Source organism: Equus caballus, chromosome 2 (assembly GCF_041296265.1).
Source record: "Equus caballus isolate H_3958 breed thoroughbred chromosome 2, TB-T2T, whole genome shotgun sequence".
In the NCBI taxonomy this organism is placed as follows: Eukaryota; Metazoa; Chordata; class Mammalia; order Perissodactyla; family Equidae; genus Equus; species Equus caballus.
Window position 1 is genome coordinate 14,850,561 of NC_091685.1, and position 24,591 is coordinate 14,875,151.

At 48.9% G+C, this 24,591-nt stretch overlaps 2 protein-coding genes and 1 long non-coding RNA gene across 3 annotated transcripts in view; 1 reads left to right on the forward strand and 2 right to left on the reverse strand.

Annotated features, from left to right (window-relative positions):
* Window positions 1-125: 125 nt before the first annotated feature.
* On the reverse strand, window positions 126-11,846 carry CDC20 (cell division cycle 20). Its single transcript, XM_023631834.2, has 13 exons — window positions 11,634-11,846; window positions 9,451-9,538; window positions 4,042-4,132; window positions 3,685-3,913; window positions 3,429-3,577; window positions 3,256-3,352; window positions 2,947-3,075; window positions 2,653-2,849; window positions 2,446-2,540; window positions 2,068-2,296; window positions 1,779-1,904; window positions 755-872; window positions 126-373 (listed from the first exon to the last, which is right to left on the reverse strand). The coding sequence occupies exons 4-13, from the start codon at window positions 3,863-3,865 to the stop codon at window positions 195-197; spliced, it is 1,500 nt and encodes a 499-aa protein (XP_023487602.1). The 5' UTR covers window positions 3,866-3,913; window positions 4,042-4,132; window positions 9,451-9,538; window positions 11,634-11,846; the 3' UTR covers window positions 126-194.
* On the reverse strand, window positions 4,654-21,515 carry MPL (MPL proto-oncogene, thrombopoietin receptor). The gene is made up of 12 exons (XM_023631886.2): window positions 21,379-21,515; window positions 21,098-21,230; window positions 20,596-20,774; window positions 19,743-20,041; window positions 19,177-19,339; window positions 18,794-18,920; window positions 14,459-14,640; window positions 14,171-14,313; window positions 11,944-12,103; window positions 11,634-11,730; window positions 9,451-9,538; window positions 4,654-9,244 (listed from the first exon to the last, which is right to left on the reverse strand). Exons 1-12 carry the CDS (start codon window positions 21,455-21,457, stop codon window positions 8,957-8,959), a joined length of 1,938 nt encoding a protein of 645 aa, XP_023487654.1. The 5' UTR covers window positions 21,458-21,515; the 3' UTR covers window positions 4,654-8,956.
* The window catches only part of LOC111771169 (uncharacterized), a 49,891-nt gene continuing 37,396 nt past the window's right edge, over window positions 12,097-24,591 (forward strand). The window contains exons 1-2 of the long non-coding RNA XR_011436399.1: window positions 12,097-12,830; window positions 18,742-18,874. This is a non-coding gene — a long non-coding RNA (uncharacterized lncRNA). The remainder of the gene's footprint in view (window positions 12,831-18,741; window positions 18,875-24,591) is intronic.

Sequence of the window (24,591 nt, forward strand, 5' to 3'; positions counted from 1 at the left end):
GAGGTGGGCAAGGGTCTACAAACAGGGTGATTGAGACTCCCACAGGACAGACATTTCTAGCTCTCTGATCACAGTAGAGAGGAGGCCCTGGGAAGGCTGCTGGGATCAAGGTCATGCAAGGAGCAGAGAGGGAGACATGACTTTATTAGAAAAATAAAAAACAAAAACAAAAAACTGAGGTGCTGAGTTGGTCCTCAGCGGATGCCTTGGTGGATGAGGCTGCTCTTGGCTGCACTGGCCTTCTCCCGCTCCCGCCGCCGTGCCGGGTCCAACTCAAAGCAGCGCCATAGCCGCAGGGTCTCATCCGCTGCTGCCGATGCCACCGTGGCCCCATCTGGGCTCATGGTCAGACTCAGGACCCGAGCTGTGTGACCTGGGTCATGAGGAGGGAAAAAGTAAGAGCAGTACATATGAATGCAGACACATCTACAGACCTCCATTTATGAGGGCCACCTACCTTTCTTAAATTTTTATAACAGCTTTATTGAGATAATTAATAATTCACATACCATAAAATTCATCCCTTTCAAGTATATAATTCATTGGTTTTTAGTACACTGCCAAAGTTGTACAATAATTCCATAACATTTTCATCACTCCATAAAGAAAGTCACTCCTCATTACCCTCTCCCCGCAGCCCTTGGTACCCATTAATCTGCTTTCTCTCTCTGTATTTACCTCTTCTGGACATTTCAGATAAACAGTCATATAATATATGGCCTTTTGTGTCTGGCTTCTGTCACTTAGCACCTACCTTTGAGTTCAGCCACCTTGGCCATGGTTGGGTACTTCCAAATAACCAGCTGGTTCTGTGCAAAGCCATGGCCTGAGATGAGCTCCTTGTAGTGGGGAGACCAGAGGATGGAGCACACCTGCAGAGAGGGGATGGTGTGGGCACAACAGAACCAATGCTACTCAAATCAGAACTGAGGCCATTATACTGTTAGGCACCCTGCCAGATGCTGTGCACTTAGATTTGAATGATCATAGCCTTTTGAGAGTTAGAATCATATCCACTTTACAGATGAATCAAGCAGAAAGAAGTTCAGCAGGTTGCCTAAGATGACATGCAAGTTAAGTTAGTAGGTGAGAGAGCCAGAATTTGAATTCTGGCTCCAGAGCCCAACTGTAGAATGAAGGCTGCATGTTGAGAGGTGGAAGCTGGAGTGATTGCAGGGAGATCCACCAGCAAGGACCTTCAATATTGCTCTAATGGAAGAGTTATATGCTGTGGGTGATGGCGAGCCACTGCAGGGTTTAGGAAGACAGTAACAGACCACAGCATAGAGGACAGATTGGAGGAGATAAGAAAAAATTGCTGAGAGACCAGTGCAGCGGGCCTCCACTGGGAAGATGAATGAGGCTGAGGGGAGGGGACATATGTGAACGATACTCTGAGGTAAAACTGGTATATCTTGGTAACTAGGTGAGGAGGATGAAAGATTCTAGGAGGTTTTTCAGATTTCTGAGTAGGTTCTGTCCCTCTCCAACAATGTCAGAGAAGGGGGAAAGGGACACATTTCAGGGATGCAAGGGGAAGTGACAAGTTTAATTTGGGACATATTAAGGTGGTGCCACTTACAGGACATGGAGTTGGAGATAAGCCACACTGTTGGAAATATGGGTCTGGAGCTCATGAGTGAGAGCCAAGTTAGAAGTTTGGAAATCATCAGTGTATACAGTTGGTGAAGCTATGGGAGGAGACCTGGTTGCCCAGGAAGACTCTATAGAGTAAGAACACATCTGGGAGTGAGAGGCTGGACTGGGTAAAAGAGTACCTGAGAATGGGCATCCACAGCACTCAGACAGGCCCCAGAGCAGACATTCCAGATCCGAATGTGTCGATCACTGGTACCCCCTCCAGTTGCCAGGACATTGGACTGCCAGGGACACCAAGCTACAGCCTAGGTGGGATAAAGGTAGGGTCAGCAGGCACTACTAGAGCTAGACAAGGAGCTATAGGGGTCACAGATTAACCCAGTCCAATCCCACCATCCCATCTCCCCTTCATAGTCCCCAGATTTTGGGTGAGGGTCTGCAGAGGCCCCAACCCAGCCCCACTCTCACCTTGACAGCCCCTTGATGCTGGGTGAATGTCTGCAGGGGAACCCAGCCACTCTCTCCAGGAGCACTAGGCCACACATTCACCAAGTTATCATTGCCACCACTGGCCAAATGTCGTCCATCTGGGGCCCAGCACAGCCCACACACCTCCTGGCTGTGGCCACTCAGTGTGGCCACATGGTGTTCTGCTACCCGAACATCATGGTGGTGGATGTGGCCAGAGCGAGAGCCACTGGGGGAGAGAAAAACGGAGTCAGGTTCTGTGGCAGACCTCAACAACATCAGCAGAACAGAGCTGCTTCAGTTCAGACATATATAGTCAGGAGAGAGTGGGCAAAAATCATAGACTGATTTTGTCACAGACTAGCAAAAACCACTGACCTGGACAGGATATAGCTATTCCAACATAGGGAGCCCACTCGGGCAGAGTGGCTGGTCATGTTTCGAAGCCGTTTCTGCTGTTGCACATCCCAAAGCTAGAGAGAGAGACCACCAGGATCAGAGATCACGACTTGTCATTAATATCCTCCTGCTGGGCAAGCCCCCCGGGTTTGGGAGACAGAGCTACAGCACAGGGACTAGTCTCACCTGAACCTCAGCATTGCTGGTGCCCACAGCCAGGTAGTTGCCTTCTTTGATCCAGGCCACAGAAGATACATAGTCCCCAGGCTGCTCCATTTGCAACAGCTGCAGGATGTCACCAGAGGTAGCATTCCACAGGTACACACTGTTATCCAGTGCCACAGCCAGTACATTCCCGGAGCTCCAATCCACAAGGTTCAGGTCTGCCAGAGAGGCAATGGGAAGAACATGAGCTTCCTTGCTTGCCTGGTCCCGGGCCCTCTTTCTCCATCCATCGGGCAAGGAGAAGGCTGCACTTACAATAGTCATTCCGGATTTCAGGGGCATCCAAGATCCGGTCTGGCAGGGAAGGAATGTAACGGCATGTCTTGCGGCTGGAGCCAGGCGTGGCCTTCTGGCTATAGAGTACTTTTAGTCTGTTCTGGTAACCTGTGGCAACCGAGTGGGTCTACACACTGAGAGAATTGACACCTCCCCCTGTCTCTAGCCTGGAAAGCCAGATAAGCACCTCCCTTCCCCCCAGTCATTGGTGGGAGAAGCAGACAGGCATCTCCCCTCAGGCCTGGGGATGGGCTAATACCTCCAAGAACCAAGAACTTCAGGCCTTACCCTCTGGGGCATTCTGTGGTTTTCCACTGAGCCGAAGGATCTTGGCTTCCTCCACATCAAAACCGTTCAGATTCAAAGCCCAGGCTTTCTGATGTTCCTGGCACATAATGGTAGTGGTGAGGCAGGATGGCATTACCCAAATGGGTCGGGGTAGACCCCTCTGGGATACATACCTTCTTGGTGGGCGTCTGGTTGTTTTCAGGCTGGTTCTCCTTGCTCAGGAGGAAGCTGGCCACCTCCATCTGGGAAGCACTGCGATGGGGGATATAGCGGTCCCCGCCAGGTTTGCTGGGGGTGGTCTGAACCTTGGAGCTGGATTTGCCTGGGGCAAGAGAGGGAAGCCAGATAGTCTGACCAGGCTACCGGGGGAAGGAGGCATGAAGGCTGCTCTCATCCGTTCCCTCCCCGCGTCCCCCGCACCCCACTGACCAGGAGTTCGGCCCGGGGTCCTGCCGGCACTGTGGGATCTGTTGGCAGCCCGCATGGGTGAAGGGGCCGGCCCCGCGGCCTCCTTAGCTTTGCGCTGCCAGCGCGCAGGGGGTGCATTGGGGATGGGTGCGTCCAGCTGCAGCAGCGAGTGCAGGTCACTCTCGAACACGAACTGAGCCATGGGGGCGTCTGGAGGGGAGGGGTCCTTGGAGCGGGTGCCCGCCAAGCCCTGGAGAAGGACAGGCGACCGTGCTCTGGGACGGGCGGCCACGCAGTCAGGGCCACCCCGGCCGCAGCCCCTCCGGGTCCGGCACGCCCGGCCGCCGCCCCACCTCGCCTCGGCCCACTCGCCCTCACCGTCAGCTCGGAGCAGGTTCCAATCCCGGACCGGCCCTGGCAGCGCCTGCCTCTGCGTCTTAAACTTTCCGCTCCGAGCGCTCATTGGCTCCTTCAAAACGCAACCGTCGCAACCGTCGCCCTCGCCCATTGGCCTCTACGGCACAGGGGGCGGGTCTTCCGGGGCAAGTCACAGATCTCACGAGAGCCCAGTCGTGGAGCGTGATTTGAAGGGTGAGAAAGTTGTAAAGCTGGTCCCAGAGAATCGGGACCTGAAAGCGAGAGGGGCGGGGCGGGGCGGACCTGGGGGCGGGGCCTGCGCTCCCTCGGCATTCCCGGGTCGCCTCCATTCATTCTTCAGCTTCCCCTCACCCACCCTCCACACTTAAAGCCTCCTTGTGAGTCGTTTTCAGATACAGAAGGACAGATCTTGGTGGGGTGACCTATAAAGCACTTGAACTGCTCAGAGAAGGGAGAGGCAACGGGCAGGCGGCAGGCGGACAGGGGTGGGGCGGAGGGCGCGGGGGTGGGGGGCAGCATTTGAGAAGCTTGGGAGCAGAAAGGAGGCCGGAGTGCATCTGCTGTTTGCTTGGTACCTGTAGGAACACTGCTAGGAAGGAAGTAGCACCTGTGTTTATTTTTTTAAGTTGTTTTGTTTGTTGTTTTACAAATAGGGGAAATGAGGCTGAAAGACAGGAGGAATTCCTTATGGAAAAGAAAAAGGATCAGGATTCAGACCTGCCTATCTGGAAGCTAAGATGGGCCTGCCCTATGAGTGACACTGTGGCTTACCCCCGTGGGGCTTTAGAGGTGTCAGGAATTTTAAAGACCCGCTAGTCTAATCTGCATGGTGCACCCTCCTCATGTTAGCAACATACCCATATTTTACAGATGAAGAAACAGAGGCCCAGGGAAGGGATTTGCCCGAGGTCACACTAGTTAGGAATCCAGGTCTGACTCCTGTTCAAAACAGTGCTCTAATAATGACTTGAATGAATTGTGTGAATATGCTTAGAGGCAACAATAATAAAAGTAATACTGGATGTCATTTATTGGCCATCTGCTAACTACTGTGTTTAAACAGTTTACATACGTTATTAAGTTTAATCCTTAATCCCATAGGGCAGACACTCTGTCCCGTTTTTACAGAAAAAGAAACTAGGTGAGAACGAAGTTAGAAATTTGCCCAAAGCCACACAGCCAATAATAATAAGTAGTAGAGTCAAACTATCTGACTAACGCCTGCCATCCTAACCATATGCTATCCTGTCCCAGGGAGAGCCTGGAAAAATTACATTTTCGGTCACTAGCCTATGATCGACCCTGATGATGACAGAGAAAAATCTCGGTTTCACTTAGCCCAAACTTAATATTGTTATTATCTTTGACTTTGAAGCATTCATGTTCTCTATTTTCAATTACCTTGAAAAACAAGGAGTTGGATGTGCTGGGGTTGGAAATAGGGAATCCTGAGCCTCAGAGAACAGAGAAAAGGTAGTCTGAGTCTGGCTGGCAGGGCCTTAATAAGGTAAGGTGTTTGGATTTTATTTGCTGGGCATTGCAAAATAAGGGAAAGCGTCTGTGTAGGGAAGGGCCAAACAAAACATATATGAGGGCAGAGCATGGCCAGCAATTTGCAGCTTCTGGGGTAAGGATGACTGCGGAGAAAAAGAAGGATCAGGTAAACAAGGGTACAACCTCAGGGAATTCGTACATTTAAAAATAAAAGAATGAAAGAAGCCAATGGAGATTATTCTGACATGGACCTTGAAGTGGGAGGAATTCTAATATGACGCAAAGTGGTCAAGCAGAATGATGACAGAAAAGGTTGGATTTAGCCTTCAAGAAACAAATCATCAGTGACCTTGGAGACAGTGGGATCAGGAGAGTGGGTGCTCAGATTCCATTTGGAAGGGGTTGCAGAAAGAAGGGTGGGGAGAACATGGAGGCAGCAAGCAGGGGCTACTTTTCTGAGAAATTTTGGAATGAGAAAGGGGCAGTGCATGGGAGTTTGAGGGAACCAGCACCAAGCAGCCTATGCATGCTTGAAGGTGAAGGCAAAAGAGCCAGGGGAGATGGAAGAGACCAGGCAAGGGCCAGCTGATAGAAGAAGGTGCCAGGAAGAAATGGGATCGAAAACATAGGGAGCTTTTCCAGTCTAGGAAAGAAAGATCACTTCCTCTTAGGCTGGAGGGAAGGAGAACAAGGCTTTAGAGATGGATAATTAGAGGCCGAGGAGCTGGTTAGATAGGGGGAACTCCCACCTGAAGGACTTGAATCTAGTGAAGCAAAGGGCATGGTAGGAATAAAATATAGGTGATATTCAGGGAATAGCTTAATTAGGATAATAATAAAAATAGCTCAATAAACACTGATTATTTACTATATGCCTGGCATCGTGTTAACATTTTTCAATCCTCACATAAGGAAGTAGTGGAAGAAACAGAGATCAGGTTCTGAAGAGTCAAGCTAAAGATTTAGCGGTAAGGAGTGAGATGAATAGGAAGATCAATCTGGAGGCAACCGTCAGATTGGATTTCAGGAGAAGGACTGGCGGCAGAGATATTAGTTAGAAGGCTGTAGTGATAGCTCAGTGGAAATGGAGAAGAGAGGGCAGAATTTAGGAAGTAGTTGTGGAATTTAGGACAAGATGGCTGAGTGAGTGTAAAGGTGAAAGGTTCAGTGCTTTGGGTCTCAGTCCTAGTCTTGAGTCCCCAGGAATAAAGTTGGAGCCTTGAACGTGGCTGGAGGGAAAGAATTATGAAGAATGAGTATACTTGATGTCATCCATTTGTCCCATCCAGATCCACTCTTCATCCTTTTCCACCCTGCCCTGTGCCCTGTGAGGCTGATTCATGTGGCCTGCATCAATGGATCCCCTTTGGCTCTAGTTTCTGTTTGGGTTCCACCAATGGGAGGATATTATGGGTTAAATTGTTTCCCCCCCCCAAATTCATATGTTGAAGTCCTAAGCCCCAGTACTTCAGTTTGTGACCTTACTGGGAAATAGGGTCATTGCAGATGTAATTAGTTAAGATGAGGTCATTTGGGTGGGCCCTAATACAATATGACTAGTGCCCTCATAAAATGGGGAAATTTGGACACAGAGACACACAGGGAGAACACCATGTGAAGATGAAGGCAAAGATGGAGGTGATGCTTCTACAAGCCAAGGAAAACCAAAGATTGCCAGGAAACCACCAGAAGCCAGGGGAGAGGCATGGTACAGATTCTTCTTCACAGTTCTCAGAAGGAACCAACCTTGCTGACACCTTGAACTTGTGGCCTCCAGAACTGGAGGCAATAAATTTCTGTTGTTTAGGCCACCAAGTTTGTGGTAGTACGTTAAGGCAGCACTAGCAAACTAATACAGAGGAGATCGGGGTGGGGGGTGAGCATGAGCTATTTATTCCCCCGGCTCCCTTCCTGGCATATCCCCACAGGTTGGCTGTATCTCTCTACTGGAAGCTACAGCTCCTGCCAGGCAGCCCTCTCTTACAGCTATTCTCTCCATATCTAGTAATCACTCTCTCTCCTTATCCTCTAGATGCTCTGGGATGGTACCAGCTCTCAGCTGTTGTTAGCCCTGGGGTACTGCACTGTTGATGGTTTTCTTAAATCCTGCCTATCTTTATGAATATGCCCTTTATTAAACTCTCCCAAGATACCCAGTTTGAGTGTGCCATCTATTTCTGCCAAGACTCTGATGGACACAGTGGGTATGTTTGGAGCCAGCAAAAAATACCATTTGTTTGAGAATTTGAATGGGTCAGCGGAATCCGTAACCAAAATGACCTAAGCACATTTACCACTGCATATGAATGGCTTAAAGGATGAGGGACGTTGGCATGGGGTTAAGGTGGCATTGTACAGAAAGATTTCCTTCATTTAGAAAACATTTATTGGAGGCCTACTACCATGCATTAAGCACTACTCTAGGTGCTGGGGGGAAAAGACCATTAAGTCATAGCCCTTGCCCTCAAGGAGCTCACAACCTAGTAGCGGGAGGCAGATGTATACACAGTTACTTGCATAAAGCATCACAAGTGATTTAGTAGAAGTCTGGGCTGGAGATGAGAACTTTGGAGCGGTCACATATAGGAAAGGCAATGACAATGGACAGATTGGAGACTGGGTTAAGAATGGAGTCATGGGGGACTGCAAAAATTAAGGAGTGGAAGAGATGCCAGGATAAGAGATTAGGAAAGAGTAATTATGATAGTTTAGATATATCAAACACTTACTATGTCCTAGGCACTGTGCTTTAGATTATCTCACTTACTCCTCTTCACAACTCTATGGGGTTCTGTTATTATCCCTGATTTATAGATGAGAAAATTAAGACTCAAAGACTTTAAGTTCTTTGCCCAAGGTTGCACAGCTAGCAGTGGGAAAGACAGGATTTGAACCCAGCTCTGATTCCAGAATTTATGCTCTTAACTTCTAGTAAATATGCTCAGAGATGCAGGAGCAGAGCCAGGAGAGATGGTGATGTTATGAAAGTTAAGAGAGGAGAGAATTTAAAGGAGAAATAAGTAGTCAACATGACAAATACCACAGAGAGATCAAAAAAATTGAGGATTAACAAGATCCTATTGGATCTTGCAATTAGAAAGTTTGAGGCAAACTTGCCTGAGTAGTTTCATTAGCAAAGTGGTAGCAGGGGCACAGATTGAAGTAGTCTGAAATGCAAATGGGAAGTGGGGAAGTGCAGACCTCTTGAGGAGCTTGGCATTAAAAAGGAGAGGAAGAAGGTGGAAGTTAGAGGAGCTTAGTCAAATGAGCCTTGCCTGGAGGATCCTGGACTTATGTCATAGCAGTATTGAAAGATCAGTGTGGTGAATCACAACCACAAGGGCAGACAGAGGGGGATGCAAGTGAGCTCTGAGATGTTTGTGTTGTGGGGTGGGGTGGGAGGGAGGTTGGGAAGAGAGGGCTAGAGGGTTTGGATCTGTCCAGGGTACTGGGAGCGAGGGACCTGCCAACAGCTTAGTGGCAAGTAGGAATGGTTGGCGATGTGAGTGGTGCAGTAGGACCCGGACTCAGTCATGGGTGGGCACACAGACAGGGACATGGTCCCCAGGCAAGAAGGCTGCAATCCTCGGTAGTCTATCTGGGTCTGGGAGGAACATAGTGGCAAGGGAGCCTTCTCTGAGGACTTAGGTATAACTTCAAGGAGGCTGGGTTCCAGTTCCTCATAGGCATCTGAGACTGGAGCCTTGGGCTGGGAGAGATGAGGGAACAGGAGTCTAAATTAGAGCAGATCCTGTGGGAGGAGGGCCTGGATTGTGAAGGAAGGAGGGTTTGGCTGGGGGTAGTGCCCAGGGATGGTATACTGGAGGGCAAGGGCCTTGGAAAAGTTGTGTTGTGGGGCAAGGGTCCAGCTTCAGGCAGGGCTGATGGTGGGTGGTGGGGAGGGGGTGCACTCACCGGACTCAGGGCTGCAGTATCCCTAAGGTACTGGCCTAGGACCCGGTGCAGGTCTGGAAGTGAGGGCCACACGGCATGCCTCATGCTCCTTGGGGAGAAGGAAGAGAAAGAGACTGAGTCATGAGAGTGAGTTGGGAGGGAGGAGGAGGGGACTCAGGTGGGGCAGTGGTGGGAGGCAGGAAGGTGTGGGAGTAAGGTTTGGTAAGAGTGTAGTTAAGGCAACAAAGTAGGGTAAAGGAGCATAGGTGCAAAGGAAACCTCAGGCAGGGGAGGGAAGTCAGCTGTGGGGAAGTTCCAAAAATGTCCTCAAACATTCCTGCTTCAGGGCCTTTGGACTCTCAGTTCTCTCTGCCTGGAATGCTCAATTTGTTCCCTCCCTTCATTGAGGTCTCTGCTCAAATGCCATCCCGACAGAGGCCTTCCCTGACCACCTTGTCTAAAATATACCACCTCCCTTCCCCAGCACCCTCTATCTCCTGCTCTGCTTTATTTTTCTTTATAGCAGTTGACTTATTGTATATTTATTATATTATTATATATATATATTTGCTTTTGTCTGTCTCACCCCACTAGAATATAAGCTCCATGAGAGCAAAGAGTTTGTCTAGTTGCTCGCTCCTGTATCTCTAGGGTGTCAAACAGTGTCTGGCCCATAGTAGGTGCTCAAGAAATTAGTGGAATGCATGAATGAAGAAAATCAGTGGGGCTTAATATTAAGTTACTGGGGAAGGTAGTCTCTCTGGGAAGAGTATGGGTTAAGGTACGTTGGCGGAACCTCCAATTCTTTAGGCTCATATTTCCACATGGAGGGACTTTAGCTCAACATTTCAGGCCTCTTCCGTGACCTCACTCATATCTTTCCATGGGAGAAGGAGTGATTTATCTGGCAAATTGGGGAAAAGGAACTGTGTATGTCTGCTTCAGCAGCACCACCTCCCTCCTCTCCCCCAATTTTGTTGTTGGATCTGGGTACCTGCGTAGAAGCTACATTCATCTGCTCATACATATGAGTAGATTAAAAGTTCGAAGAAAGACATGTTCAAGGAGAGATAGGAGCCCAGAAGAGGGGCATCTAACCTGGCCTAGGGCCATCAAAAGAGGCTGCCTGGAGGAGGTGCCTTCTGAGCTGAGTCTTCCAGAATCAAGAGATGTTACCAGTTGATGGACTGAGGTGGTAAGGATTCTATCCTTTATGTTTATGACTTCCAATGACATTTCTCCTCAGCCTTAGTCTTCCCACATAAACAAGTCATTCATTAATAACATTTATTTAAGGGCATGCTATTTGGCAGGCACTGTACTGAAGATCTAAAGATGACCAAGTAAGGTAGAGGGAAGAATATAAAGAAAGAAATGCAGTAAAAGGCTACTGGTGCTATGATAGAAGTCTGTACTCTGGGGCACAAAGAGAGTAGCCAATAGGGGAGAGTTAGGAAGGGTTTCCTAGGAGTTGATGAAGAAAGTTATTTAAAGATAAATGGGTATTAGTCATCCAGGGAGGATATTCCTGGCAGAGGGGACATTATGTGCAAAGGCACTGAGAAATAAAGCAGGCTGATTGGTGGAGGAAATCACCAACGGTCTGGCAAGACTGATGCACAGGATGGGCGAGGGTGGAAATACTGGCAGGGGCCAGATTTTGCGGAGTCCTGCTTGTCATTGGAGAGTCTGGATTCTACCCTGGGGAGCTAATAACGAGATTTAAGGAGGGGAGTGACAAGTCCATGTGCGCATCTTAGAAGGATAATTCTGGTGGCTGTGGGAGGCTGGATTGGAGGGAGAAGAGGCTCTGTTTCAGCGCGTCAGGTAGTGTCTGTAGGGCTAGAGAAAAGGGGCCCTTGTTTGAACGAGGTTTAGGAGGTGGGATGACCAGACCAGACCAGACTGGAGAAGCAGGAGGGAGGCGCCTAAGTGTTTGGTTTGGGTGATGGGTGGACAGTAGCCTTTACTGAGATGAAGAGCCAGGAGGCGGGGCTGTTTGAGGTGTCCAGTATGGTGGGCATGTTAGAGTTAAGGAGGCGGTGCGACTCCCAGGGGAGACGTGCGGGAAGCGGCTGAAGCCACAGGTGTGGACATGCGGTTGTCCGGAGGGCGGGTGTCATTGAGTGACCCCGGGATGCTTGTTTAGAGGCCTCCGGCCCCGCCCGATCGCGGCCCCGTCTCCCGCCTGGCTTGGGCGGTACCTGTAGTGAGCAGGAAACTGCCACCTCAGCAGCAGCAGGCCCAGGAGGGCGCTGAGGGCCAGCACCAGAAGCAGAGCCGTCACCAAGGAGATCCAGGCTGTGGGACAAAAACATTCAGACCTCGGCATCCCCTGGCCGGAGCCCCGCCCCAGGTCCACCAGACCCCGCCCTGGCTCCGGCCCTCGCGCCCTGGGGCGCCACTGCCGTTTGCGCAGCCGCAGACCGGTGCGGCCGGAGCCCCGCCCCTCTCTGATCCGGCGCCTGTCCACTCGCGCAGCCGCGTGCCGCCTTCGCCCCGCCGGGCCCTCACCGGTCTCGGAGGCGGTTTCCACTCTCACTGGGTCGGACCAGGCGCTCCATGGACCTTGGAAGGTGGGGCCGTGGAGCCTGGCGCGCAGCTGTAAACGGTAGCGAGAGCGCGGGCGCAGCTCCAAGGTCCCTCCCTGGGCCCCGAGAGGCGGCTCCAGCACCTGCGCGGAGGAGAAGCGAGCGTGTGGTCAGGCTTCCGGGGCCGGCGGACCGGCGTCGAGGCCTCGAGAGCCCGGCGTCTGTTTGACCAAAATCCTACCGCTTCGAATCCCCACGGATATCCCTTAAAGAGCCTTACTTTCAGAAAACACACATCCCGGCGGAAATTTGCAAGATAGAACATCCCGACGGAGAGCCTCTCCCCTTGGTGGCCTCTCCCTGCCCAAGACACACCCTGTCTGAGAGAACGGCGTCCGCCCGCCCCCACGCTCTGACACACAGACCTCATCTGCACGGAGAGCTACTAATCCTGACCCATGTATACAACAGATACATAGGATACACTCCGACAGAGATCCTGGTGCGCACACACTGATCAGGACACACGGACATCCTGGCAGAAGTGCTCACCTGAACTCCAGGTTCGGCAGTGGGAACGCAGACACACTTAGATACTCAGGCCCGCGTGGACCGTTCACAAAGAACACGCATTTAGCAGAAGATGCCAGAATTGTGCTAGTTGCGGGGAGTGCAAGGACAGAATCCAAGCAGGGGGGACGACCATCATGTGTACAAGCAGGGAGACTTTATTAATCATTTAGCAAACATTTATGGACTGCTTGGGATATGCCAAGCATTAGGCTAGGCCCTGGGGAAAAAGAGAAATGCAACGTGGTCTCTCACATGTCTAATGAGGAAGACATCCCAACAAGTAAATAATTACAACAGGTAATTAGTGTTGTAAATAATGTAAGTAAAGCATCATGGGAGCACGAAGAAGCATGTAATGTGGCATGAGTTGCTTGGTTGGGAGTTACAGAGTAGTTCAGTGTGCTGAGAGCGTGGATGGGCAGGCTGGATGGTCAAAGATGAGGCTGAGGCGGTGGTAGTAAGGATATGAGGACGTTAGTACAATAAACTCAACTTACTTGTTGGATTAATGGGGGAAGGGACAAGGGAAAAGGAAGAAGAGTGAAAGATGGTTCCAGGCTTGGGTAATTGGGTAAGTGGTGGTGCCATTGCCAGAGACAGGAAACAGAGAAGTAAGTTTGAGAAAGAAAGACTGTATGGTTCCATTTTATTAAGTTCAACAACAGTCAAAACTTATCAATGGCAATGTTAGAATAGTGGTTACCTTGGAGGGAGGAGTGTAACTGTAGGGGGCATGAGGAGCTTCTGGGGCACTAGAAATAACCTATATGTTGATCTAGGTAATGGCTCCATGGGTGTATACACATGTACAAATTAGTCAGTTGTATATTTAAGATTTGTGTACTTTATGTAACTTGTACTTCGATAAAAAAGTAAAATAAGTTTGGGGAGGAAGATAAATTCAGTTTTGGATATATTGAGTCTGAAATGCCCCTGGGGGCTTTTAGGGAGAGCTGTTAGTAAGAAGTTGTATATACATGTGGCAAATGAGAATAAAAGTAGAGAAAGAAACTAATTAATGTATATTGAGCCCCTTCTGTATGCTCATACTGTCAGGCAATGTGCTAGATATTTATATATTTAATTTTTACTACAAGTCTAGAAGATAGATAGCTTTATTCCCATCTTACCAATAAGGAAACTGAGACTTCAAAAGTTTAAGTAATTTGCCTATGGTGTAGAAGTTCCTTTCCATATCCAGATTGGAATGGTAAGTTTGGGATTGTTAATGAATAGTTGTTAAAACCACGGAATTGGAGCATTTACCTAGGGAGAGCATATATATTTATCTAGAGGAGAAAAGAGCCTAGGAAGGGACTGTAGGGAGCACAACACATTAAAGAAGGGTGGAAAAGGAGGAACCAGGAAAGGAGAATGAGAAGGTTCAGTCAGAGAGGTGGTATGAGTATCAGGAGAGATGGAGATCCCAAAGGCAAAGGGAAGAGAAAATTTTAAATGGGAGTAGTCAGCAGTGTGAGAGGCCAAAGAGAGATGAAGAGAGCAGTTGAATCAGATAATTATAGATGTATAGCCCCAGGCACGGATACACAGACACCTTCGCTCCTGATCACAGACATGGTGAAACTCAGGAATACGCTGTGCAGTGACTTTTGTGAGCATTTGTTCCTTGACCGTACCTTCCAGTCCTGATGGCTTTCTCCTGTGTATCGGAGCTGATAGCAAGTCTCTTGGGCTCCCCAGGATGACGGGTGCTGCCACTCCAGTTCCAGCTGCCCGCTGGAGACCTCCCTCCAGTGAAAGTTTGGAGTGGGGATGAGCACTACAGGGACGTCAGCAAGGACTGGCCTAAGCCCTTCTGTGCATGAGACATCATGCCCCCAGGGCCATGGGTCAGAAGTGGGACATGGGGTCAGGTGCAGGAGGGGTGGGAACTATGTAGGAAGAAAAGGGAAGAAAGTTCTTACCAGCCTGGTGGATCCAGAAAGGGGAGCCCAGGTAGCTGTGAACAGCACCCTGGGCTGTGGTCACCTCCACAAGGGTGTGGATAACACTGTCATTTCGTGACTTGAAGCGGCAGCGGGCGAACTGGGAGGGCTTTAATCCTCGATCTTTCTCCTCCTCTTCACACTTCTCCCAGATGGGCTCCCTAAAAATCAGCCCCACAGAGTCATTGAATCAGGCCTGCCTCAGAGACCAGTCCTGGTACTCCCCATCTCACGGGGGCCATGGCCTCCACAGATTATAATCTAACTCCTCTCTTGGATGGGCCTCCAGGGCTTTCTCTGTTGTCAGGCCATCGTGTTTTGTCTTCTGAAGTTTGCTTTGGTGCCCAGCCTCTTTCTCTTAAGGAAGGAGGTAGATAATACGTGAATACCACATGGGCTATAGAGGTCGGGTCTGGGCTCGTTGGTGTATAACTTTGGGCAAAATACTTGATACATCTCTGCCCCAGTTTCCTCATTTGTAAAATGGGTTAATAATAGCTACTTCACAGGATTGTTTCAAAGATTAAAGAGCCTTCATCTTTCTGGAGGGAAACGTCCTTATGCTTTTCATCTCTTCTCAAACACCAGCCCCTTTCATCACCTCTACGTGTTATTTTACTGTTAGATTATTACAACAGCCCCCTCACTGGCTTTTCTGCCTCCATTTTTGCCACTCCCTTCCGTTTCTTCTCCACATGGCTACCAGAATTTGCTTCCAAAACGTGGATCTGATAATGTCCGGCATCTGTCACAGATCTGTGCATTTATTTTGGTCTTTATCACTGCCACATTAGATCAAACCCCCATTATCTCTTGCCTGGATTAAGGCAAACTTCTCACTGGTGATCCTGCTTCTACTTTTACTTCTTCATAATTTCACAGAGAAATATAGCTTTTAAAAATATAAATCATACCATGTCACTCTTCTGCTTAAAACCCTTCAACGGCTCCCCATCCCACTTGGAATAAAATCCAAACTCCATACCAGGGCCTACAGGACTCTATATGATTCAGTTCCTCTCTACCTTCCCGTTCTCATCTCCTACAATTCTCACACCAGTTGACCACCCTTCATCCACACGAGCCTTTTTTCTGTGCTACAAAGATGCCAAATGCACTCTTTTTGCGCTTCACCTTGCCCTAGATTGCTCTGACTCTGGATCTTCACGTGACTCATTGCTTCTTGTTACTTAGGTCTCAGCTCACCTGTCACCTCCTTAGTGAGGCTTTCTCTGACCACTAGTCTAAATTAGCACCCCCTCGTCCTCTTACTTAATCTTTATCATGTAACCTTGTTCCGTAATTTCTGTATTTGTTTGTCACCCCTTTCTTTCCCCAGACTAAAAAGTAAGCCCCAACAATGCTGGAAACTTTTCTGTTTTGTCACTCTATCCCCAGTGCCTGACACGTAGTTACCCTCAATAATTGTTTTTTTTTTTTTTTACCTGAGGAAGATTAGCCCTGAGCTAACTGCTGCCAGTCCTCCTCTTTTTGTTGAGGAAGACTGGCCCTGAGCTAACATCTGTGCCCATCTTCCTCTACTTTATATGTGGGACGCCTACCACAGCATGGCTTGCCAGGCGGTGCCATGTCTGCACCTGGGATCTGAAGCGGCAAACCCCGGGCCGCCGAAGCGGAACGTGCGTACTTAACCTCTGCACCACTCGGCTGGCCCCAATGATTGTTTATTGAACAAATGAATCATGTCTCCTTCCTGATTGTAACCCCTAAATGGCTAGCTATTACTAAAATCATTTATCACTTTATGTATTCATATGTTTAGTCATTTATTCAACAAATAATTGATACTGTGTGCCAGACACCGTGCTTGTCCCAGTGAATATGTAGAGGAATAATCCCCAAGGAGCTCTCATTTCAGTGGAAGAGGCAGAAAAACAAACAAATGGTATTTTTCTATGATGTGCACAGATCCTCAAGGAAGATCATCTGACCCAGGCTGGGAGGGTCAGAGAATACTTCCTGGACAAGGCAGTGCTTGCACTGAGTCTTGGACTATAAATAGGACAGACAAAGGGGATAAACAGGGATCCCAGGCACATGCTTGTGCACAGATAAGAGCTATGGTGCTTCGGGGGAAATTCTAAATGGTGCAGAATGCTTTTAGCATAGAGGGCCTGGTGATGAGTGGTAAATGTGAGATGGCAGACCAAGGTCATGGCTGGCCTTGTGGCCTTTCTAAGGAACTTGAACTTAATCTTATAGTAATTATGGAGACATTGAAGGATTTTAATCAGGGAATTGTCCTAATTAGCTTTATTCTTTAGGAAGATCACTTTAACTGCAGTTTGTAGGAAAGAATTTGCGAGGGTGGACTAGAAGCAGAGAAATCCATTAGGATACTGTTGTGGTTTCCACGTGCAAAGTGATGAGGATCTGAAAATAGGCTTGTGGCAGCAATGAGGTAGAGGGAAATAGATGGATTCGAGGGATACTGAAGAGCTAGAAATAATAAGACTGTTTCTGATTGGACCTGGAGGGTGTAGAAATGGTGGAAGTCCAGGGTGATCTCCGTGTTTCCGGCCTGGAAAACTGAGTTGATGGTAGGATGGACAACAATAAGAGGAGGAGCAGGTTTTGGTAGAGGAAATGATGACTTCAGTTTTGCCACCCTTTAATCCATTCACAGCACCTCCATATTATGGAAATCTGTGCAGTTATTAAAAGGAATGAATTACATCTTTTTGTAATGATCTCCAAGACATATTTTTAAGTAAAAAAGTAGGTTAACAAAACATATCTATAATGTGATCCAATTTATATTGAAAATTAAATATTGTCTATAGACATATGTAAATGCATAGAATAATTGGAAGAATACATTAAAACTGTTAATAGTGGTTTTTTTCATTAGTCGCTCATTCAACAATTTTTTACTGATGTTTACTATGTTCCAGGCACTGTGGTAGAGGTGAGAAGACTTTGGTGAGTAAAAATAGACACTGACTTTGCCCTCATGGATCATGTGTGGTCAAGATCAGCCTTTCTCAACTGGAGTTCTGAGAGAGAATTCTATTATCAGTCAAATAACCACATAAAGTATAAATGTAAAATTGTAACTATGAGAAGTACTTAAGGAGAGGTGCATGGTACAACAAGGATATGTAACAGTGCTATTGGACCTAATGAGGAAGGTCAGGGGAGGGTTCCCTGAGGAGGTGACATTTGAGTTGAGATCTGAAGGATAAGCAGAAGTTAAGTATAGACAGGAGGGCTTGGTAAACAGCATGTGCAAAGACCCAGATGCAGGAGGGAATATGGTAGACAGGAGGGAACCAAAGAAGGCCAATACTGGGGCATAGAAAGCAAAAGTCAGCATAGTGTAAGATGAGCTGAAGGCGTAGTAGGGGCTGAGTCTTTTAGAACTTTATAAGGCCATGATAGAGTTCTTTTCTCTATCGTAAGATCAGTGGGAAGCTATTGAAGATTTTTAAGCAGGAAGAGATATTTTTATTTTTTTGGTGAGGAAGATTGTCCCTGATGTAACGTCTGTGCCAGTCTTCCTCTATTTTGTATGTGGGACACCACCATACCATGGCTTGATGAGTGGTGTGTAGGTCTGCGCCTGGGATCTGAACCCGTGAACCCCGGGCCGCCAAAGTGAAGCTCCCAAAGTTAACTGCTGTGCCACCGGGCTGGCCCCAAGGGAGTGTTATGTTTATTTTTGCACTGTTAAAAGATCACTTCAGTTCCCGTGTGGAGAACAATTTGGAGGATTCAAGAGGCGATCAGTTAATGTCTTCTCAGTAGCCCAAGTGAGAGATGATGATTGCTTATAGTACAATAATGGCAGTGATGAGCAAAAGTAGACAGATTCCAGAGATATTTAATAGGTAAAATCAACAAGCCTTGGTTATAGATTGGACTTGGAGGGAGTGACAGATCAATGAGGTGTTTGGTGGAAATTCTTGAAGGCCAGGTGAAGTTTTAATTGGATTTGATAGAAGGTGGAAAGTTGCAGTACATATTTGAGTGGGGAAAAGCCATGCAAAGTTTGAATTTAACAAAGGTCACTCTGTCAGCAGCATGGGGGATAAATTGGAGGTGAATGAGAATGTAGGCCGTTGCAGTGGTCCATGTGAGATGATTAAAGCTGAACTAAACCAAGGCATTTCCAGTGGGAATGGAGAGAGGGTGAGAAGATGAAATACCCGCTGGAGGATGACAGCATGGACACCATTTGGTTTGGGGACAAGGGATGGGAATGAAAAGGACCAAGAACAATCTCTCCCTTCTTTTTGCAGCGTTGTGCCCTTCTCCTATGACATCAAGCGCAATCATCGGTTCAGCTCTCACCTGTCTCTGGGGCAGCACCGTGCTCTGCTGTGGTAGAAGAAGCCTTGGGAGCTAGCATTGTCTTGTTGTTGCCACTGACAGGTAACATTCTTCAAGTCCAAGGTAAAGCATTGTAGTCCGATTTCCACTGAGGTCAGAGAAGGAAGTCCCATCAGGGCCCATATGCTCCTACTTTATGGGACATCCAGATAGTCTTTACACACATAACTTAGAATATTTACTGCTATTCTTTGTTCTCTCCCTGAACATAGTTCATTCTGTCCAGTGGTAAGTTTGAGGTCATCAGGAAGGACCATGGTTCCCAGAGCTTCCATATCCAGCCCAGGCCTCCCCAGAGATCTTTTATGTCTCCTCCCCATCTTCCCATTCATTTGTTGACTCACCTGCATCTCCAGGCAAGTCCACAGTCACAGGGAGGGACCAGGATCCCCAGGAGCCAAGGAGGGAAACCCCATCAGGTTGGCTACGCAGCTGGAGCCAGTAGGAGTTACCAGGCTGGAGCCCGGAGATGAGGCAGCTTCCACCCATCACTATCAGAGATGGAGCCTTGGAAGAAGAATCCCAACCTCAAAATCTGGGTCAGCCTCTCAGCCAAGACAGCCTCCATCTCTTCTATTTGAAGCCCCACAGCATGCCTATGGAGAAACGCTCAGTTCCTCTGGATGGATATGCACACAGATGGGGGGCCAGGTTGGTGGGTTTCAGGTGGTGTTCAGGGCTTTTAGGGAAATTCCCATTAACCTGGAGGCCTGAAGCTCTCAACTTTTTCGGTGTGAATGACCCAAAATTGGAGATCTCTAAATAGACATGGCTCCTGAGGGCTAATCAGAGCTTATACTAACTCCCCAAGGGCTAACCCAGTCTGGAATCCCCAAAGTATGGCCTGTCATTTCTTGGGGCAAAATTGGGGTTAGGAGATAGGAGGTGGAGCAGAAGAAGGCCAGGATACTTCTCTAGTTGGGGAGGTCTGCTCTGGTCCATCCTGTGGGGGCATCATGGGCTGAGCACATGGTGGCGGGTCCAGAGCTGGGGCTGGATTTGTCCTCCGCAGAGCTGGGCAGCAGGTATCTGTGGGCAGCAGCTGCATGACTGTGGGACCAGTGGAGTTCCTGGGATCCTTGGGGCCATAGCGGAGTTCGTACCTCAGAAAGTCACTGATTTCAGGAGCGGGGGCCTTCCAGCTGATCTGAAGTTCCCCTGGCTGGCTCCCGCCCATGGCCTTGATGATACTGGGGGGAGCTGGCTCGCCTGAGGGCAAGACAGGGCACATCAGAACTCTCTTGAGTGCCACAGTCTACAGGTCAGCCCATGGTCCGCTAGAGAAGGGTGTTGGAAGCTGGGTTGAGGGTAGCCCCTGAGTGCTGAACCATCACAGGCCATGGCTCACTTGGAGGGCAGGACAGGGCAGGGCTGGAAGGCTCCTTATCCTGTTCTCCTTTTCTCAGAACAGTGACCTCATTGCAGGTTTGTTAGACTTAGTGCTCCTCAAGAGCAGGGATCTCTTTTTATCTCTGTACTCTTGTCACCTAGCACAGTGCCTGGCACATAGCATGTATTCTGTAGCTGTTGAATGAGTGAGTAAGTGAATAGGTTATTGATGGGAGGACCAGGGTGTCTCTGGGGTGAAATGAAGTCTAGCTCTGGATGCTAAGGTGGGCAGAAATGACAAGGGGGTCTTGAGGTGCCTCTGGAGGTCTGGTAATGAAGGGCATCCAAGTTGTCCTGAAATTGCACAGACCATTCTAGGAGCTGGCCTGGGAGCAGCAGATAGAGGAGTAGGGTGACAGGAGGATGGTCCTTACCTACACTGTCCACAAAGAGCACCTGCTGGGTCAGAGTCTTGTTCAGAAACACATTCTTCACCCAGAGGTGCAGTGGAAAGAAGAGGCGAACTTCATCCTGGGCTGGAAACTTGCACTCATATCGGGTTCCAAAGGGGAGCACACTCTGGGAAGTCAGGGGGCAGGCACGGGGCTTCTCCCTGTGGGCATAGGGGAAGTCCATTCTTCCTGCGTTACCAAATGCCCAGCCATGAGGACCCAGGCCTGGGCCCAAGACCAACTTCTGTTTCCATTAGTACCATTTTTCTTCTCAGTGCCTGGGATGGGTGGGAATAGGGGTTGTGTAGGGGCTTAGGATGGCTACATCCATCCAAAGCACATCTGTTCATTAGGTGGCTACTTAGGGCATGTGCTTGCAGTTGTCCTCTGATAGGGGCCAATGGCAGGGAAGCTACTGGAGCAGGGGTCAGCTGAGGTCAGGACAGGGCAGGTACAGGGGAGTGGGGCACAGCCCAGCACATACCCTGAGTAGGCATACAGCAGCTGGTATGTTCCAGTGGGCGTTGCCTCTTCCTCAACCCAGGAGCAAGTGAGGTCCTCAAATGTTCGAGAGAAACATTTCAGGGGCTTTGAGTCCGAGGCCAGCGAGGAGGCATCTGAGGAACAGCTGGGGAGTGGGCTCTGGGTCTTCCCAGGCATGTTTAGGGGAAAGAGGAGGGGACCAGTGGGAACCTTCTACCTTGCACCCCTCCCAGGGCTCCCTCTCCCTGAGCATAGGTGATCTCCACCCTCCACACACCTCACCTGGGCTGGTGACTTGTGCCAGATTTTGGGGGGCCAGGAGGAGGCAGGAGGTAACCATCAAGAGGGCCCAGAAGGGCATCTTCTCCGGCACTGTGTGCCTGCCTTAGCCCATCCTCCCTTCAGGAAGCCGGGCCCCAATCCCCTCCCGGGCCAGCCCCTCAGGTTCCTGTCAGATACAGCCCCACGTCCTGTCCCTGTCCCTGCCCCTGTGGGGCCCATCCAGACCACACTGGGGCCAGGGGCCAGGGGAGGGGGAGTGGGAGTGGGCAGGGTAGGAGGAATTTGAAAGAGAGGATACAGGCCTTTTGGTGGAGGGAGATGGGGGTGACATTTTTGACCACGTACCAAAAGGAGACTAAGCCTCTGTGTGTGTCTCCGTTAACTCTTGTAGAAGGACGTCTGATGAACGAGAACAGCAACATTTCTGAGCACTCACCCTGCTGCCGTGTGTTAAGCACTTTATTGACTCAGCTAATCCTCAAAATAGTCTTATTATTTCCCTTATAGAGATGAGGAAACTGAGATGCAGAGAAGTTAACCATTTGCCCAAGATCACATACCTACTAAGAGGTAAAGCTCAGGAGGTCAAGCTTCAGAACCCAAGCGCTTAACAGCCGTGTCATGCTACTTACTGGAGGTGTAATCAGCCGGGAAACGACTGTCTGCCTCACAACCATGACAAAATGGTGGCTCTTTCCACTTTAATAGGTTCTGTAACATGCACGATGAACACATTCTCCCTGGGACTGGACGTGTTCCCTCCATCGCGGGCGGCCTCCACAGCTACCTTTAGTCCTTTGCTACTCAAAGCGTGTTCTGTAGACCAGCAGTAAAAGCATTACCTGGGAGCCTGTTAGAAATGCAGACTCTTCGGCCCCGTCCCAGACCTACTGAAACGGAATCTGCACTTTACCTAAATCCCCAAATGATTTGAATACACGTAAAAGTTTGAGAAGCGCTGGTCTTCAGTACTTTTATCTGGTTGGCTCAGAATCATGGGATGGTTGGCTTCATGTCTTCAGGTCATACTCATCTTCTCCACTTCAGTAGTAGAGGAGTGAGTATGATTCCTTCTCTGAAGCCCAGGCCTGCTCCTGGGAGTGCTGTAACTCTGGGTGGCCTTTCTGCCAACTCTCAGAAGCTGCAACTCTTGCATGGTGTCGGGGGAGTGCATGCCACATGAACTCCCACATTTAGCCCCTCTGGCTTTGCTGGGGCTCCCATTGCTGGCTCTACACACTACGTGTCCTTAGTATCACCTTTCTGTCTTCCTCTTGAATTAATGTTATAACAGAGAGAATTATGGGAGTGGGGAGGAGGGGGTAGATCCTCCTGTGAAGTCTTATTTTCTCTGGCATTTCTCTGCAAGAAGTCCCTGAGCCAGGTTTGTCCTGATTCCTGTCCAGCTCTCTTACAAGGACCAGCTTCCTCTGCCCAATAGGGATGACTTTGGATGCTTCCCCCAACCCCCAATCAAGGGCCATCCAACCTCTCTCAGGTCAAGTGAGAGGGGAAACACAGCTTTGATGTCCATACAGTCCCATGGCTTTGATGCTGTCATATGCTGATGACTTCAAAGTCCATATCTCTAGCCATGACTTTCCCCTGGGCTCCAGATTTGGATCCCTAACTGCCTACTTGGCATCTCCACTTGCATGTCTAATGGTCATCTGATATTTAAGATGGCCAAAATCAAACTCTTGATTCTGGTCCCCACCCCTAAACCTGTTTTTCTTCCCCTCTAGTCTTACTCACCTCTGTAAATGGCTCCACCATCTATTCAGTTGATCAAACTCAAAACCTCAGGACTCCTTGATTCCTATCTTTCTCTTACCTGACATTCAATTGATTAGCAAGTCCTGTCAGATATTCTTTCAAAATGTACTGAATCAGAGCACTTTTTGCCACCTCCACTGCTACCATCGTGGTCCAATCTGGGTTACTGCAGCAGCTTCCTAACAGCCTCCTCTCGTACCCCCTCAGTCCATCTTCCACGTAACGGAATAAGATGTTTAAAATGCGAATCAGACTGCACTCCCCTTCTTAGAACCCTCTAATGATTTCCTGCTGCACTTTGAATAAAATCCAAACGCATCCTAAGGGCACACAAGGTCCTGCCTGACTTGGCCCCTGCCTGCGCAGATCCCATCTGGTACCACCGTCTTCTTCACTCTCAGTCAGCCACAATAACCTCATTGTGTATCTCATCTTAATCCTCATCAAACTCAACCTTCCTGCAACATGATCTTCTCCTCCTTCCTTGGGTTCTACAATGTGTCACATTCTCCTGCTTTCCTCCTCCCTCCTGGAACAGTCCCTCCCAGTTTCTTTCTCTCTTTGCTTTTTCTCTTATATAGTGCTGTTCCTCAGGTGTCCTTTCTTCACCCTTTATATTCCCTGAGTTCTCTCATGGCTTCAATTCCATCTATATACCAGTAACTCCTAAGACTTTACCACTCTCTTAAATTTCAAATTCTTGGTTACTTATTGGATGTCTTGCTTTGTTGTTCCAAAGGCCCTTCAAACTCCCCAAGTCTCAAATAGAACCATCACTAACTCCCATACATCCTTTTGGATCTTCTCTTCCTATGTTCTTTATCTTACCCTAGGTTACCTGGGCATCTAAGCCTGAAACCTGAAAGTTATCCCCAAATCTTCATTCTCCTTCCACTCCTGCATCCAAGTCTTACCAAGTCCTGTGACTTCTACAGGGATGCAGCATAATAGTGGTTAAGGATGCAGAGCCCACAAGACAAGGGGCTTGTCTCTAGCTGTCGGAGAGTTGAGCTGGGGGCTTTCTGCTCCTGCGTGGAAGGAGGTCCAGCTACCTGTCACTTTCTCATTTTTCTCCACTTCCACACAGCGGGGAAGAGGTCATCCCCAGTCTTTTCCTTCTTTAGCATTTCAAACAGGAGCTGGAATGGACCTAGGGGAAAGGTCTTAGGTCTGCTGACTCTTTCAACAAAGAGTCCAGCAGGTTCCTTAAGGTCCAGCCCCGGTCAGCAGGCTTAGGCTTTTCTGTTGGGATATAAAGCCAAAGCCCGGGCTCATACAAGCCTGTATTTGATTTGATTCTCTCAGCTGTTGCTGAGAGAACTCGAGGGGCTGCTGGATGACGACTGGCTCAGGCAGGGGTGTGCTGGTAAACTGCTCTCTGGGGGCGGAGAGAAGGGAGCCCTGTTTTGTAGCATTTGCTGCTTCTTGTGGTGGAAA

What these genes read in the sequence shown, in the direction of transcription:
- CDC20 (XM_023631834.2), bottom strand. Translation starts at nt 3,865, where the DNA reads ATGGCTCAGTTCGTGTTCGAGAGTGACCTGCACTCGCTGCTGCAGCTG. An exon ending in AGCATCAAGGGGCTGTCAAG is followed by an intron (nt 1,905 to 2,067) that starts GTGAGAGTGGGG and finishes TATCCCACCTAG; the next exon opens with GCTGTAGCTTGGTGTCCCTG. An exon ending in CAAGGTGGCTGAACTCAAAG is followed by an intron (nt 374 to 754) that starts GTAGGTGCTAAG and finishes CTCATGACCCAG; the next exon opens with GTCACACAGCTCGGGTCCTG.
- MPL (XM_023631886.2), bottom strand. Translation starts at nt 21,457, where the DNA reads ATGCCCTTCTGGGCCCTCTTGATGGTTACCTCCTGCCTCCTCCTGGCC. An exon ending in CTGCTGTATGCCTACTCAGG is followed by an intron (nt 20,775 to 21,097) that starts GTATGTGCTGGG and finishes CTATGCCCACAG; the next exon opens with GGAGAAGCCCCGTGCCTGCC. An exon ending in CGGTGCTGCCCCAGAGACAG is followed by an intron (nt 14,641 to 18,793) that starts GTGAGAGCTGAA and finishes GCTGATTTTTAG; the next exon opens with GGAGCCCATCTGGGAGAAGT.